We start from the raw sequence: 12274 nt of genomic DNA on the forward strand, positions 1-12274 counted from the left end.
GCGAAATTCACTCAATTCAAAGATCGGAATTTGAAATGGCTCCTAGTTAAACACGTGACCAATGACGTAAAAAGAAGAACTGAAAAACATACGAGCGATCGCAATGGAGTCCGACTCTGGTGATTCGAGTTGTTCCTTTTCGGATTCATCGTCAGTGATCGAGTGTGCAGACGCTCAAGGAACTTAAACATATATATGTTTGAATAAAGGCTAATAGTTTCGAAAGAAACTGTTTGGGGCAGCGTCGGTGGGGGTAACGAAATAACTTGGATATATCAACAAAGTTGAAGTGGTAAATTGGCCACCGTAAAGTTTACAAAAGCTGACGTTTCGAGCGTTAGCCCTTCGTCGGAGCGAATAAAGGAATTGTGGGTTGTGTGTGCTTTTAAAGGCAGAGAATGGAGCTACGTTATTGGTGGGAACATGGCAACGAGAAAAACAAGAATGTGGAAAGGAATGACATGGACACATCGAAACCACTCGCTAGACATTTTAATTTGGGTATATCAACAAAGTTGAAATGGTAAGTCGGCCACCGTAACGATTACAAAAGCTGACGTTTCGAGCGTTAGCCCTTCGTCGGAGCGAAGGGCTAACGCTCGAAACGTCAGCCTTTGTAATCGTTACGGTGGCCAATTTACCATTTCAACTTTTTTGATATATCCAAATTATTTCGTTACTTCCACCGACGCAGCCCCAAACAGTTTCTTTCGAAACTATCAGCCGCTAGACATTTTAATTTACCTAATCATTCTAAGCAAGATATGGCAATCTGCGATCTTTCCTTACACTTAGGTAGCAGGGAGAGCCGTAAAAATCTTGAACAAAAGCTCATCTTTCAAACCGGCAGTCTAAATCCCACAGGGATCAACGAACGCTTTTCATTCCACTAATTTATTCTTGTTTTTCTCGTTGTGTCCTTTTAAAGGCAGAGAATGGAGCTACGTTATTTGTGAGAACATGGCCGCTCCGACGAAGGGCTAACGCTCGAAACGTCAGCTTTTGTAATCGTTACGGTGGCCAATTTACCATTTCAACTTTGTTGATATATCCAAATTAAAATGTCTAGCGAGTGGTTTCGATGTGTCCTTGTCATTGATTTCCACATTCTCGTTTTTCTCGTTGCCATGTTCCCACCAATAACGTAGCTCTATCCTCTGCCTTTAAAAGCACACAGAACCCACAACTCCTCTATTCGCTCCTACGAAGGGCTAACGCTCGAAACGTCAGCTTTTGTAATCGTTACGGTGGCCAATTTACCACTTCAATCTTGTTGATATATCCAAGTTATATATGTTTGAGCCTTACGACAGTGAGGCTAGCTCTGACTCCTCGAATGAATCAGATGAGGCGATCCATTCGACCGATTACGAAACAGACTGGTAAGCGATTTCTCCATGAGGGGACGCAAATCGTCTGCACTGCAAGTATCCCGGAAAGTCCCATACATTTTCTTAGACTAAAAGTCTAAGAAAATGTATGGGGCTTTTTGAGCGCTCCAGGTAGCTTTCCTGTAAGGCGTCATAATCTTGTTGCTGCTGACATCGATGTGACAGATAATTCCTTTTACAGTGTTTTCTTTGCCGGCTTATATTGTCATCAAGTTTCAATAAGACGGCTCTCATTTTTCACCACAACAATAAAGTTTTTGTAAATTACGAGATCGGATGCACGTACTGTTTCAACTAATTCGCTCTTCTTCCTTGGGAATACATTAATAAAATGTCGGCGGACCTTGAGCCCTCCACTAAGCTGGAAATACCAAATAAACAGGAGGTAAAATCGCGAAAAAATATTCCCAAGGAGAAACCTAAACAAAGTAGAGAATGGAGAAAGCGAAAGCGACAGCAGAAGAAAGCGGGTAATCTGGCTTAAGTTCTGCCTGGCATCAATGGTTGACCAAATGTGACTGAGACAAACTTGATAGATAAAAATCATTTTCTCCAAATCTGGATACAAAACAGGTAGGCAACGAAAGCGGACTTATTATGCTTAAGGCTAATTCTAAAGAAGAAATGGAAAGTAATGTGAAGCGACCACGATTAACAACCGTTTTAGATGTAAATTATTCAAGATCAACAATGCTTCGGAGGGCGCTTGGAGACGATGCAAGACGTAGGCGGGCTCAATATTCAAGGCCGTTTTTGGCACAGACAACTTTTAAACGTATTGGTAGTCAGAAAAATATCCATTTGAAGAGTCATCACGAGATTCAGGTAAACAGAAGTTCAAATTTTCGAAAAGGCTGGTTGCTATGGAGTGACGTCATAAACCGGCCAAGTGTATTTGCTGCCTTATGTTTTGTTGTGAATGTTGGTTTTGTGGTGTATCAGAACTCAATACCATTAAATTTCATTAAAGATCCAGCAAAGTGCCTGAGTTTGATTTTGCAGCTTATAGTGGTTGATGGAAGATGCATTTAAAGTTAAATTTCCCGTAGGTACTTTAAGTTGGAATCACCTGAAACCACCTGAAACCATCTGAAACCACCGATGAAACCACCTGAAACCCCCAAGGAAACCATCTGAAATTACCTGAAAATATCTCGAAACAATTTAAAACAACATGAAAGCACCTAAAAAATTACGGGTGACATCAGAAAATAAGTGTTAACAATCGAGTTTATCCACAGGGAGCCCGGCTTACGGATATCGTATATAATGCCTTACAGTACAGAATAGGCACCACAAACAGGTCTTCAAGGAAACATTCCATTGTTCTTGTTGAAAACACACTCAATTAGCTCTACGAATGGCTGGGAGTGCACGGGAGTATGCGAATTCATTTCTTGATAAAGCACTTGCGTGACAATAACAACATGCGATCGCGAATGCAAAGAAGAAACTGTTTTAAATCGAAAGAAATACGTGAAGTTTTTTCAACGGGATTGTGCAAATTATATATGAAAAAGCCCAGGAAGGCCTAAAGATTTTCAAACTTCCTGAGGAAATTTTTAACATTGTGTTTCTTTTTAATCAGAGACGAATTTATAGCGTGACCTAGAATTTCACTGACTTTGTTATTGCAAGTGTGAAAGATATGTGGACTTTTTGCAAGGTATTTTACTGCAAATGACAGAATATAGCTGATGAATGGTGGTTTTAACTTCAACTGCCTAAGTAAATTTCAGGTGGTTTCATCGTTGGTTTCAGGTGATTCCAACTTTTAGTACCTACGTTAAATTTCCAGGTTATTTGTCTGCCAATCTTGACTCTTCATATTTTTTTAGTTTTGCAATGTTTTTATGTTACATGTCTAGCCATGTTATGCTACTCAAGCAAAAAGGTGGTGATGCTAACAAATATATCAATGGACTTTGCCAGCGAGGCCGGATTGGACACAGTGCTGTGTATTCTGCAAAGTTATTAAGGTAGGTTATACCTGCAATTGATAAATGACATGCATCATAGCAGAATTATACAGTAACACAAAACATTTTCAGGTTATCGGTATTTGTGATGCAATTTATTTGTAATCAATTCAAGACAGCTTTCTTGGCTTTCTTGACTTTATGGAAAGGCAGAAATCTGTCCACAAACATGAACATATTTTATCTGTGGTGAACAGTGATTATATATCTACAAATAATAGTGAATATTATATGACTTTAACCAAGTTCATTCATTATTAAGTCGTAGGTGCCCTTTATTGATAGGAATGTGCCTGTCCTGATGTTCCTCGAGGGAAAGCCCGGGCTGAGTGTTTCCCAAATAGCAAAGCAAATATTGGGGGGTAGGTACAACTCTGCATTTCCGTATTGACAAGCATAAAAACGTCCAGCTTGCAGTATGGTACTTCACTTTCTATTTGGAACCCATGTCTTTAAATCTCACTTGGGATACTCAGTTACCAGCAGAAATATGGTAGGTTTGGATTACAAAGGTGGAAACTAAATTCACTGATTTTTTTTCTCTCTGTTTCAGATGGACAGGGTTAAGAGATGACTTGCTCTTTCCCCTTGAAGAGGAACCATGTGATGTCAATTTATGTGCTCTGCATGCAATGTATAACATTTAAATTTTTAAATTGTGTGCACCCATTGTAGTATGGCACAGTCAACATTGTTTTCTTTTGAAGAAATCTATTTTCTTGAAGTTTAATCCTGTAATAATAATATTTTGTTTAGTGTTGCCTGATCACTTCTGAGATATATATTTATTTGTCATATTTCTTTGATTAAAATAGCATTCAGCGTAATGCCAGAGGGCTTCTGGGATATATAGCAAACTTAGTTTTCCATTCATGGTTAATAGAGGGAAATGTTGTCTTTCCTTTCTGGTTCACCCAGGTTGAATTCCTGGCATTCAATGTAATGCCTGAGTGCTTCAGGGATATATAACATACTTAGCTTTTCATTCATGGTTAATATAGTGAAGTGTTGTCTATCCTTTCTGGTCTACCCAGGCTGAAGTCCTGGCGGTAAAGGTAACGAATCTGATCCAACCGACGCGTCGGCCGACACACTACCGACACACCACCGATGCTGTACAAACAGCCGCTGTCGAACCTGGCTTTCTATAAGGTCAGGCTCGTTTTTCGAAGGTTCCAACATCCCGCTGAGTACGTGGCTTCATCTAATGTTCCTGTGGGCTATCAAGGCTTCTGGAAGTAACATCGCCAGACTGACTAGCCTTTCAAAGCCTACAGTGATCCGTGCGCTGAGCGACTTACGAACGGTATGGTCGACGAAAATTATGAACGCTGACATGGAGATCGGAGGTGTAGGAAAAACAGCGGAGATCGACGAGTCGAAGTTTGGAGCCAAGCGAAAGTACCAGCGAGGCAGAGTCTTTCTATAAGGTCCGGCCAACGTGTCGGCCAACGTGTCGGCCGACGCGTCGGTTGGATCAGATTCGTTACCTTACCCGCCTGAGTGAACCAGAAAGGATAGACAACACTTCCCTATATTAATCATGAATGAAAATCAGGCTGAAGTCCTGGCATTCAGAGTAATGCCTGAACGCTTCTAGGACACATGACATACTTAGTTTTTCATTCACGAATATTATAGGGAAGTGTTGTCTATCCTTTGTGGTTCACCCCGGCTGAAGTCCTGACATTCAGTGTAATGCCTGAGCGCTTCTGGGATATATAACATACTTAGTTTTTCATTCATGGTCAATCTTGGGAAGTGTTGTCTATCCTTTCTGGTTCACACAGGCTGAAGTCCTGGTATTTAGTGTAATTAATGCCTGAGTGCTTTAGGGATATATAACATACTTGGCTTTTCAGTCATGGTTAATATAGGGAAGTGTTGTCTATCTTTTCTGGTTCACCCAGGCTGAAGTCCTGATATTAAGAGTAATGCCTTAGTGCTTCTGGAATACATAACATACTTAGTTTCTTTGACAATCACGGGGAATTGTTGCCTATCCTTATTGGTTCACCCAGGCAGAAGTCCTGGCATTCATTGTAATGCCTTAATGCTACTGGGATATATAACATACTTAGGTTTTCATTCATGGTTAAAATAGGGAAGTGTTTTCTATCCTTTCTGGTTCACCCAGGCTGAAGTCCTGGCATTCAGAGTAATACCTAAGTGCTTCTGGGATATACAACGTGAAGAAATTCTTGTGACTCAAACTGTTCTGCTCTTTGAGCTCTTCACCTATCTACAGCAGAGCGACAATAATAAATGGTCATTTGAGACACAAATTTGAAAAACAGTTTCATTTACTGCTAGAAGGTGCCCTGCAAACCGCGACGGGAAGAGAACTTCAAAACACAAAATGCTGTGAAAAAAAAAAATCAATGAATAAATCAAGGCAAAACAAAAGCTGGTACATTTCTTTGCGAAGCTGGATCATGAAATTTCCGATGCAACGTTTTTGTAGGACGTAAACACACGACAACGACTGATTTCCTGACAAACTGGGCAATACGAGATAACATGAATTATGCAACAACACAAAATAACGCGCACAGCCTCAAGTAATCTATATACCGTATTTCCTTGAATAAGCGCCAACCCCTCGGCCATCCAAACTTCAAATGCGCTGGAATTTTTCTTGTTGACGAACGGGCGTCTCTGGGTGTGTCACTTAAAGTACAGCCTAATGACTATGATTATATACAGAGTTTAAAAATACAGAATTGCTGGGTTATACTTCACTTTTGGGTGTGCCACCTTAAAGTGCAGACTACTGACTACGATCATATATAGAATTTAAAAATACAGAAATGCTGGGTTATACTGCACTTTTGGGTGTGCCACCTTAAAGTACAGACTACTGACTACAATCATATAAAGAATTTAAAAATACAGAGATGCTGGGTTATACTGCACTTTTGGGTGTGCCACCTTAAAGTACAGACTACTGACTACGATCATATAAAGAGTTTAAAAATACAAAAATGCTGGGTTATACTGCACTCTTGGGTGTGCCACCTTAAAGTACAGCCTATTGAGTACAACCATAGAAAGAGTGTAAAAATACAAAAATGCTGGGTTATACTGCACTTTTGGGTGTGCCACCTTAAAGTACAGTCTATTGACTACAATCATAAAAAGAGTGTAAAAATACAAAAATACTGGGTTATACTGTACTTTTGGGTGTGCCACCTTAAATTACAGTCTACTTAATAAGATGATAGAAAGAGTGTAAAAATACAAAAATGCTGGGTTATACTGCACTTTAGGGTGTGCCACCCAAAAGTACAGACTTCTACATACGATTAATAGGAAAGGTAATAAACACTAAATACTAAATAAGAAAGGTAATTAGCGCATACTGTGAAATTGAAAAGGAAGCAAGTACTTACAAATGGTGCCCATTTCAAAAGCGCTCTCCGACGAAACATCTGGGCGCTGCACAATATAAACCACACCTCATAATTTAAAGAAAAATAAACAAGAACTGTTTAACCACAAGTGAAGGTACTTGCCAATGCCACCTCTGGTATCAAAGACTTACATCAACACGGGACTGACAAAATGTAACACAATTAAGAATAAAATTTTTAGCTGTATTTACAGCTGTGTAGGAGAGCTTCAACTTGTCCAGCGGAAGGGAGAATCCCACAATCTCTTCAAGGTTTTGAAGAATTTCAAATTCTGTTGGACCTGAAATGTGTTTTATCACAATGGGAAAAATAATAGATATACCCACAAAGTGAATCAATTGTAAAATACACACAAAGCCAATAATTTGACCACTCATGTACCTGACATAGAGCTGACATGAATATTCTGCTTTGAAATAGCAGACTCCTGACCACTCTTCTTCTTAACAGAAATTCTATCACCATGAAAAGACTCTGGGCCAAAGCACTTCAGGGCTTGATTGGCTTCTGGAAGTGAACCAATCTTGTAGGCAATCAGACCAATGGATGCAAGCAGCTGCTCTGTATTGCGCATCTCCATATGTTGTGCACACAACTGAATGCTAGTAAGCTCTTCATCAAGGAGAAAAAGGAGATCATCCCGGATTCCAGTTAATCTGCAAATTATGGACAACAATGGTGCATTTACAATAATTTTATTGTAAATGGGTACCCCAAGAGGAGCAGGGATGGCGTAGTGGTGAGAGCAATTGCCTCCCACCACTGTGGCCTGGATTCAATTCCTGAACCTGGTGTCACATGTGGGTTGAGTTTGTTGGTTCTCATCCTTGCTCTGCGGGTTTTTCTCCGGGTCCTCCGGTTTTCCTCCCTCCGCAAAAACCAACGTTCCAAGTTGTGTCCCCAAATAGCTTTAAGCTAAATACCCCTGACACATTATTAAAGTTTATTATTATTATTATTATTATTATTTATAAATAAAAAATAAATAGTCTTATGAATACCATGGCAATAAATAAATGGTGGAAGGTAGCTGCTCTTACCAATGCATCAACTTTGGTACCTAAAAGGCCTCAAGCACTTCCTAGATAAGCCTGTGCATTATTTAATGATCATGAATGGCTAAACTTTAAGTATACCTGCCTATGTTACACTTGCTTCGTAGGCATTCTAGGCAGGTTTCATCTGGGACCACTTCATGACATTTGCAACCCTAATGGGAAATGAAATTACCTCAAAATAAATTTATATTATCATACAAACTTTTTTGGTTGCATTATTAGAGAAGACTGTAGCTTGTGTATTGTAACTGATGAACTACAACTAAAAAGTGCTCATTGATTCACATGTACACCAACACAAATACTAACCCTGATTGCATTGCATATAAAGCAGAATTCTACATCTACCCCTCGACCACCAAGTTGAAAATCAAGATCCCCTTTCTTTACCAAAAGAAGGATCAGTGTTTTGTAGTCCAATGAAACTAAGATATGACAAAAAAACAACAGCAATAAAGAATTATGATATGACATACCCCTGGTACATGTAGAAAATTAACTTACTGTTTAAAATAATGTTCACTGATAATGAAAAAAAAAAACCCTCAAGTTTCTAAAAAGAAAGTCAGCATCCTGCCTTTTAAAAAGATTAAGGTTAACGTTCTTGCAAATAACCATTATGTAACAAAATGATAGAAACATCTTACCATCAAATTCTACATTGAACTTCATGCCATCAACAAAAATTCCTTGGTTCTTGATGATTCTCTTTTGTTCATTTAGATCCTTTAAAAGTACCTTCAGGCTTTCCCTATCAAAATAACATTAGGCATGAAGACAACCGATGAAACTTGTCGTTTATTCAGAGCTTATGTTGGGGTAATGTTCTTATAATGTAAAAGGATTTGCAGTTTTTTTCCTCTTTCTGTTTAATTCATAATGTGTGGGTATTTGTGTGTGTGTGTGTGTGTGTGTGTGTGTGTGTGTGTGTGTGTGTGTGTGTGTGTGAATTTGTGCATATTACATTTGTGCATATTACATTTGTGCATATTACATTTGTCAGATCTTAGAGCCAGTACTGGAAATTGAGTCAACAATTCAACTATGAAAACTGTAACATATATGTTCTATAAAACTATAGGCTTTCAGTAAGGAAAGCTTTATAAGAAAAGCTTTAAAAGAAAGTGTCTCTACTGTGCAAATTAAAAACTTTGTAACCATGTCAAGCAAAGGAGAAAAAGTATTTTAGTAACATAAAATAATAGAAATTAATGATGAACCTGTTTTCTTTACGATTCGCAATGGCCAGTGGGTAAACAGACTTTGCACTCTGTATGTCGTAAACAGGGTTAAGACGGGGAACCAGACCTACCAATACCTGATTTCTACCTGATCTTAAAAAAATGATAATAGAAATGGTTATTATTTCATTCTCATTCATGGGAACAAAAATTATGCGCAACCACACACTTAATCTGAGATAAGGTATTTTTTCATAATTTATGGCAGCAGACTTAAACCTGACAGTCAGTATTTACCACAAAAGGGTCTTCCATCTATCTTCATCAGAAGTTTGAGAGTTGGTGAGCACACATTATGCAGCCTTTGCTTGCAGACAATCAACTCCAAAACAGGAAACAAATCCACCTGATAACCTTGTAAAGGAGAAGGCACCTTTTTCACATCCATGTATTCTTTACAAACTCCAAAGATCACTTTTTTGGCCGCTTTCATTTGGTTAAGGTTCAACAATATTGGTGTGTCAAAGGATTTCTAAAACAGAAGCCAAAGAAAGAAAGCAAGAGAAAAATTAAACAACAAAATTAACATGAAAAATACATCTGATATAACTGAGGTTTAAAAAAATTAGCTATTATCAGAGTAATAGTAAATAATAATGAGACTTGCACTTCTTCTACCACTTTCAAGCATTAAATTTGTTACTGTGGAACTGCTTCCAAGTTGGGATAAATTAGATATGAGTGCAGACATATCCTTTCCAAAAGAAGCCTCTTAAGATTGATAACTAATAACAGACCTTACTTACCCCTGTCCTTCCAAGTTTGGTGATATTGATTACAGCTTGCCAAGTATTACCAGATACCCTTGCCTTGGTCTTGAAATATAATAGCACCCAATCTGGAACTCGGAGGCTTTCCACGTATAAGGAAAATGTTTCATCACCAACAAGCTCTTCCACCGTCCGTTTAACTCCTTTCTTTAGGGCCACATCTTCCACAACCTCATTTACAATAGCCTTGGCCTCAGGATCGCCAAAAGCACACATGCTGGAAAGCACCGTTGATAAATTTTTTCGGCTCCTTTCAAAGATACCTTGTGCATCTTGGAGAACGCGGCTACCGCTTTTCTTAACAAGGAAAGTCTTTTCTGGGGTCTCCAAATCATTCCTTTCATAAATCTCCTTTAGATTAGGAGAACTAAGACTGCCACTGTTTGGAGGAGTCAAATGAAACGAGACAGGCATTTCTTTCGTACTAGCCAGGCGGAGTGTTGAATTGAGGGGTCATTGTAAGGCGCCGAGCTGCACGTGGTCGCTCGCAATTCAAGTCGTTGCCGTCTCCCTTGAGGGAACTCAAATCCAAGCCATTCAAAAATTCTTTAATTTTATAAATCGCGGCGGATCCTCCTTCTTCAGAACCTCTTTCTTCCCTCAGAATAACCGATACAAGCCCAAAAGACGAGCAAACAACTTCAAATGCGCTGGAATTTTTCTTGTTGACGAAGGGGCGCCCATCGAGAAGCCGAAGTTTGTCGCTTTCAATTCGGCAGAAATCTTCTGGAAAAGTTGTCAGGATCGGCGATCGCTTAAAATATTGCAGAGGAGTAATTCCACAAAATTCTGTTGTGAGCACATACCAGTAATTATGCTCGCTTAATGCATCACTGACGACGCGAGAGAAGGTCGAAAAACCTTTCCTCGGCGCCATTTTTGGGGAAAATAACTACGAAAACTACATGCACTACAAAGCAATCTGGGGAAAAAAAAAAGAACATTGTCCAGATCCAAATACCGACACTGTCCAGATCCAACCGAATGGGGCGCTAACTATATTGACCACGCAAACGCTGACATAAAAACCACATATTTAATTGGATTAGAACCCCTGGGGAGTTTGATGTGTACTTCCAGTGCAGACGATTTGCGTCCCCTCATGGAGTTACAATTTTCGCCATTTGGCGAAATCTCTTCGTTTGTCACTTCACAAAGTGAAGTGATCGTTAGAGTTGAGAAATGCAGCAGTTTTTGGCCCTAAAAATGTAGGACATCGACTTGATTAGACCGGCAGTTGTTTTTAACACAATAAAGCTATTCTCTCACATTCGCTGCACGTGTTATGTAAATCTTAAACTTGCGTAATTCCTCAATCTTTTACTTCTTCTTCACCTTATTCCTCTTGATCCGAAATTTCTCGTCACTCTGAACCGGGGACGACGTAATGAACTCCTTGAGCAAAGTGCGCTGTGGGCCTTTACTAGAACGGACGTCTAACCACCTGCCAAGTTATTTTAACGTACGATTTGTTTACTTTCTTTGGGGTGGCCAGACTACTGTCACAACAGATTTATATTTTTATGTATTTTCAAGTGACTAAATTCGCCTTTAGCGGTACGACTGCTCCAAAATTGCACAGAGATATCTTTCCCTATTTTGGGTGTTCACATCTTGAGCTTGCGTGGAGTGAGAACTCTGCCCATGCCAAACTTAATTCTTCGGTACTCTCTCTGGAAAGGGACAGCTGTTCACTTTCTGTATGTGCATTGAGGATCTGGAACGTGCACCGTGTATATGAGTTGCGTTATAAGTTTGAAAGAGCTTTTTGCTTCATTTTTGATTCAATGAATACAGGTTTATATTTCTTTTACAGGTAATACATACCCTTGCAGCTTCCCTTTTTCTGTATGCCCCACGTAGTTGTTGTCGTTTTTGTTTTGATAATACCGACTGTTCCTCACAAGTAACTGCAGTGAAGTAGTGAATGCTGCACAAACGGCTAGAGTTTGTTGGTTCACAAAATCGGATCGCGTGTTTTTCACGGCTCTCGTCCATAACTTAGCGAAATCAGGATCTTCGGGCCATTTATGAAGGCTTACTCCATCGCTAACTGTAGTGGAAAGTCCACCGGCCACACATCGTTACGGCACTATTGTATTTTTGGGGGGCGTTTTTTTTATGATTTAGAAGAAATCCCGTTGCTCTTGTTAAAGAAATCTTAACGGAAGTTCAATGAGTTCTCCCTTCTACGTCACTTCCATTGGGAGGCAAAGCCCCTACGATCGAACCGTGCGTTGAGAAAAGTTTCAAATTTAAACGAAAACTGCCAAAGATTTCCTGTTTTTTTTTCAAAAGAGCTGTTTTATTTAAGTTGTTATCCGTCTTTTCTCAAACATTCATCACAGGCGAGAGAGTATCTCTTTAAATGAAGAGCGTTCATTGATACTAAAACTTGGCGTCTTTTCTTTACTCCTTAGAC

The 12274-nt window shown here is 39.3% G+C and overlaps 1 protein-coding gene and 1 long non-coding RNA gene across 10 annotated transcripts; one reads left to right on the forward strand and one right to left on the reverse strand.

The window, feature by feature from the left end:
• The first annotated feature begins 1396 nt into the window (after nt 1–1396).
• LOC148736790 (uncharacterized) lies at nt 1397–4805 on the forward strand. 8 transcript variants are annotated; one of them, XR_015997298.1, is made up of 4 exons: nt 1397–1861; nt 3260–3370; nt 3656–3732; nt 3924–4805. It is a non-coding gene; the product is annotated as an uncharacterized LOC148736790 (long non-coding RNA). The 8 variants fall into 8 exon arrangements; XR_015997303.1 differs by having other exon boundaries at nt 1855–1964; XR_015997304.1 differs by lacking the exon at nt 1397–1861 and adding an exon at nt 1974–2216.
• A 449-nt stretch (nt 4806–5254) lies between these two features.
• LOC148736791 (uncharacterized) lies at nt 5255–10414 on the reverse strand. 2 transcript variants are annotated; one of them, XM_088750996.1, is made up of 9 exons: nt 9829–10414; nt 9320–9554; nt 9062–9170; nt 8489–8592; nt 8151–8266; nt 7920–7993; nt 7165–7401; nt 6763–6828; nt 5255–6060 (listed from the first exon to the last, which is right to left on the reverse strand). In XM_088750996.1, exons 1-7 carry the CDS (start codon nt 10264–10266, stop codon nt 7398–7400), a joined length of 1080 nt encoding a protein of 359 aa, XP_088607122.1. In that variant the 5' UTR covers nt 10267–10414; the 3' UTR covers nt 5255–6060; nt 6763–6828; nt 7165–7397. The 2 variants fall into 2 exon arrangements, with proteins under 2 accessions (XP_088607122.1, XP_088607123.1); XM_088750997.1 differs by having other exon boundaries at nt 6763–7063; nt 7165–7439; nt 9829–10258.
• Nucleotides 10415–12274: the final 1860 nt, after the last annotated feature.

The sequence above is a fragment of the Stylophora pistillata genome, chromosome 2, assembly GCF_964205215.1.
Source record: "Stylophora pistillata chromosome 2, jaStyPist1.2, whole genome shotgun sequence".
In the NCBI taxonomy this organism is placed as follows: Eukaryota; Metazoa; Cnidaria; class Anthozoa; order Scleractinia; family Pocilloporidae; genus Stylophora; species Stylophora pistillata.

What these genes read in the sequence shown, in the direction of transcription:
- LOC148736791 (XM_088750997.1), bottom strand. Translation starts at nt 10,068, where the DNA reads ATGTGTGCTTTTGGCGATCCTGAGGCCAAGGCTATTGTAAATGAGGTT. An exon ending in CCAAACTTGGAAGGACAGGG is followed by an intron (nt 9,555 to 9,828) that starts GTAAGTAAGGTC and finishes CTTCTGTTTTAG; the next exon opens with AAATCCTTTGACACACCAAT. An exon ending in GCGAATCGTAAAGAAAACAG is followed by an intron (nt 8,593 to 9,061) that starts GTTCATCATTAA and finishes TTATTTTGATAG; the next exon opens with GGAAAGCCTGAAGGTACTTT.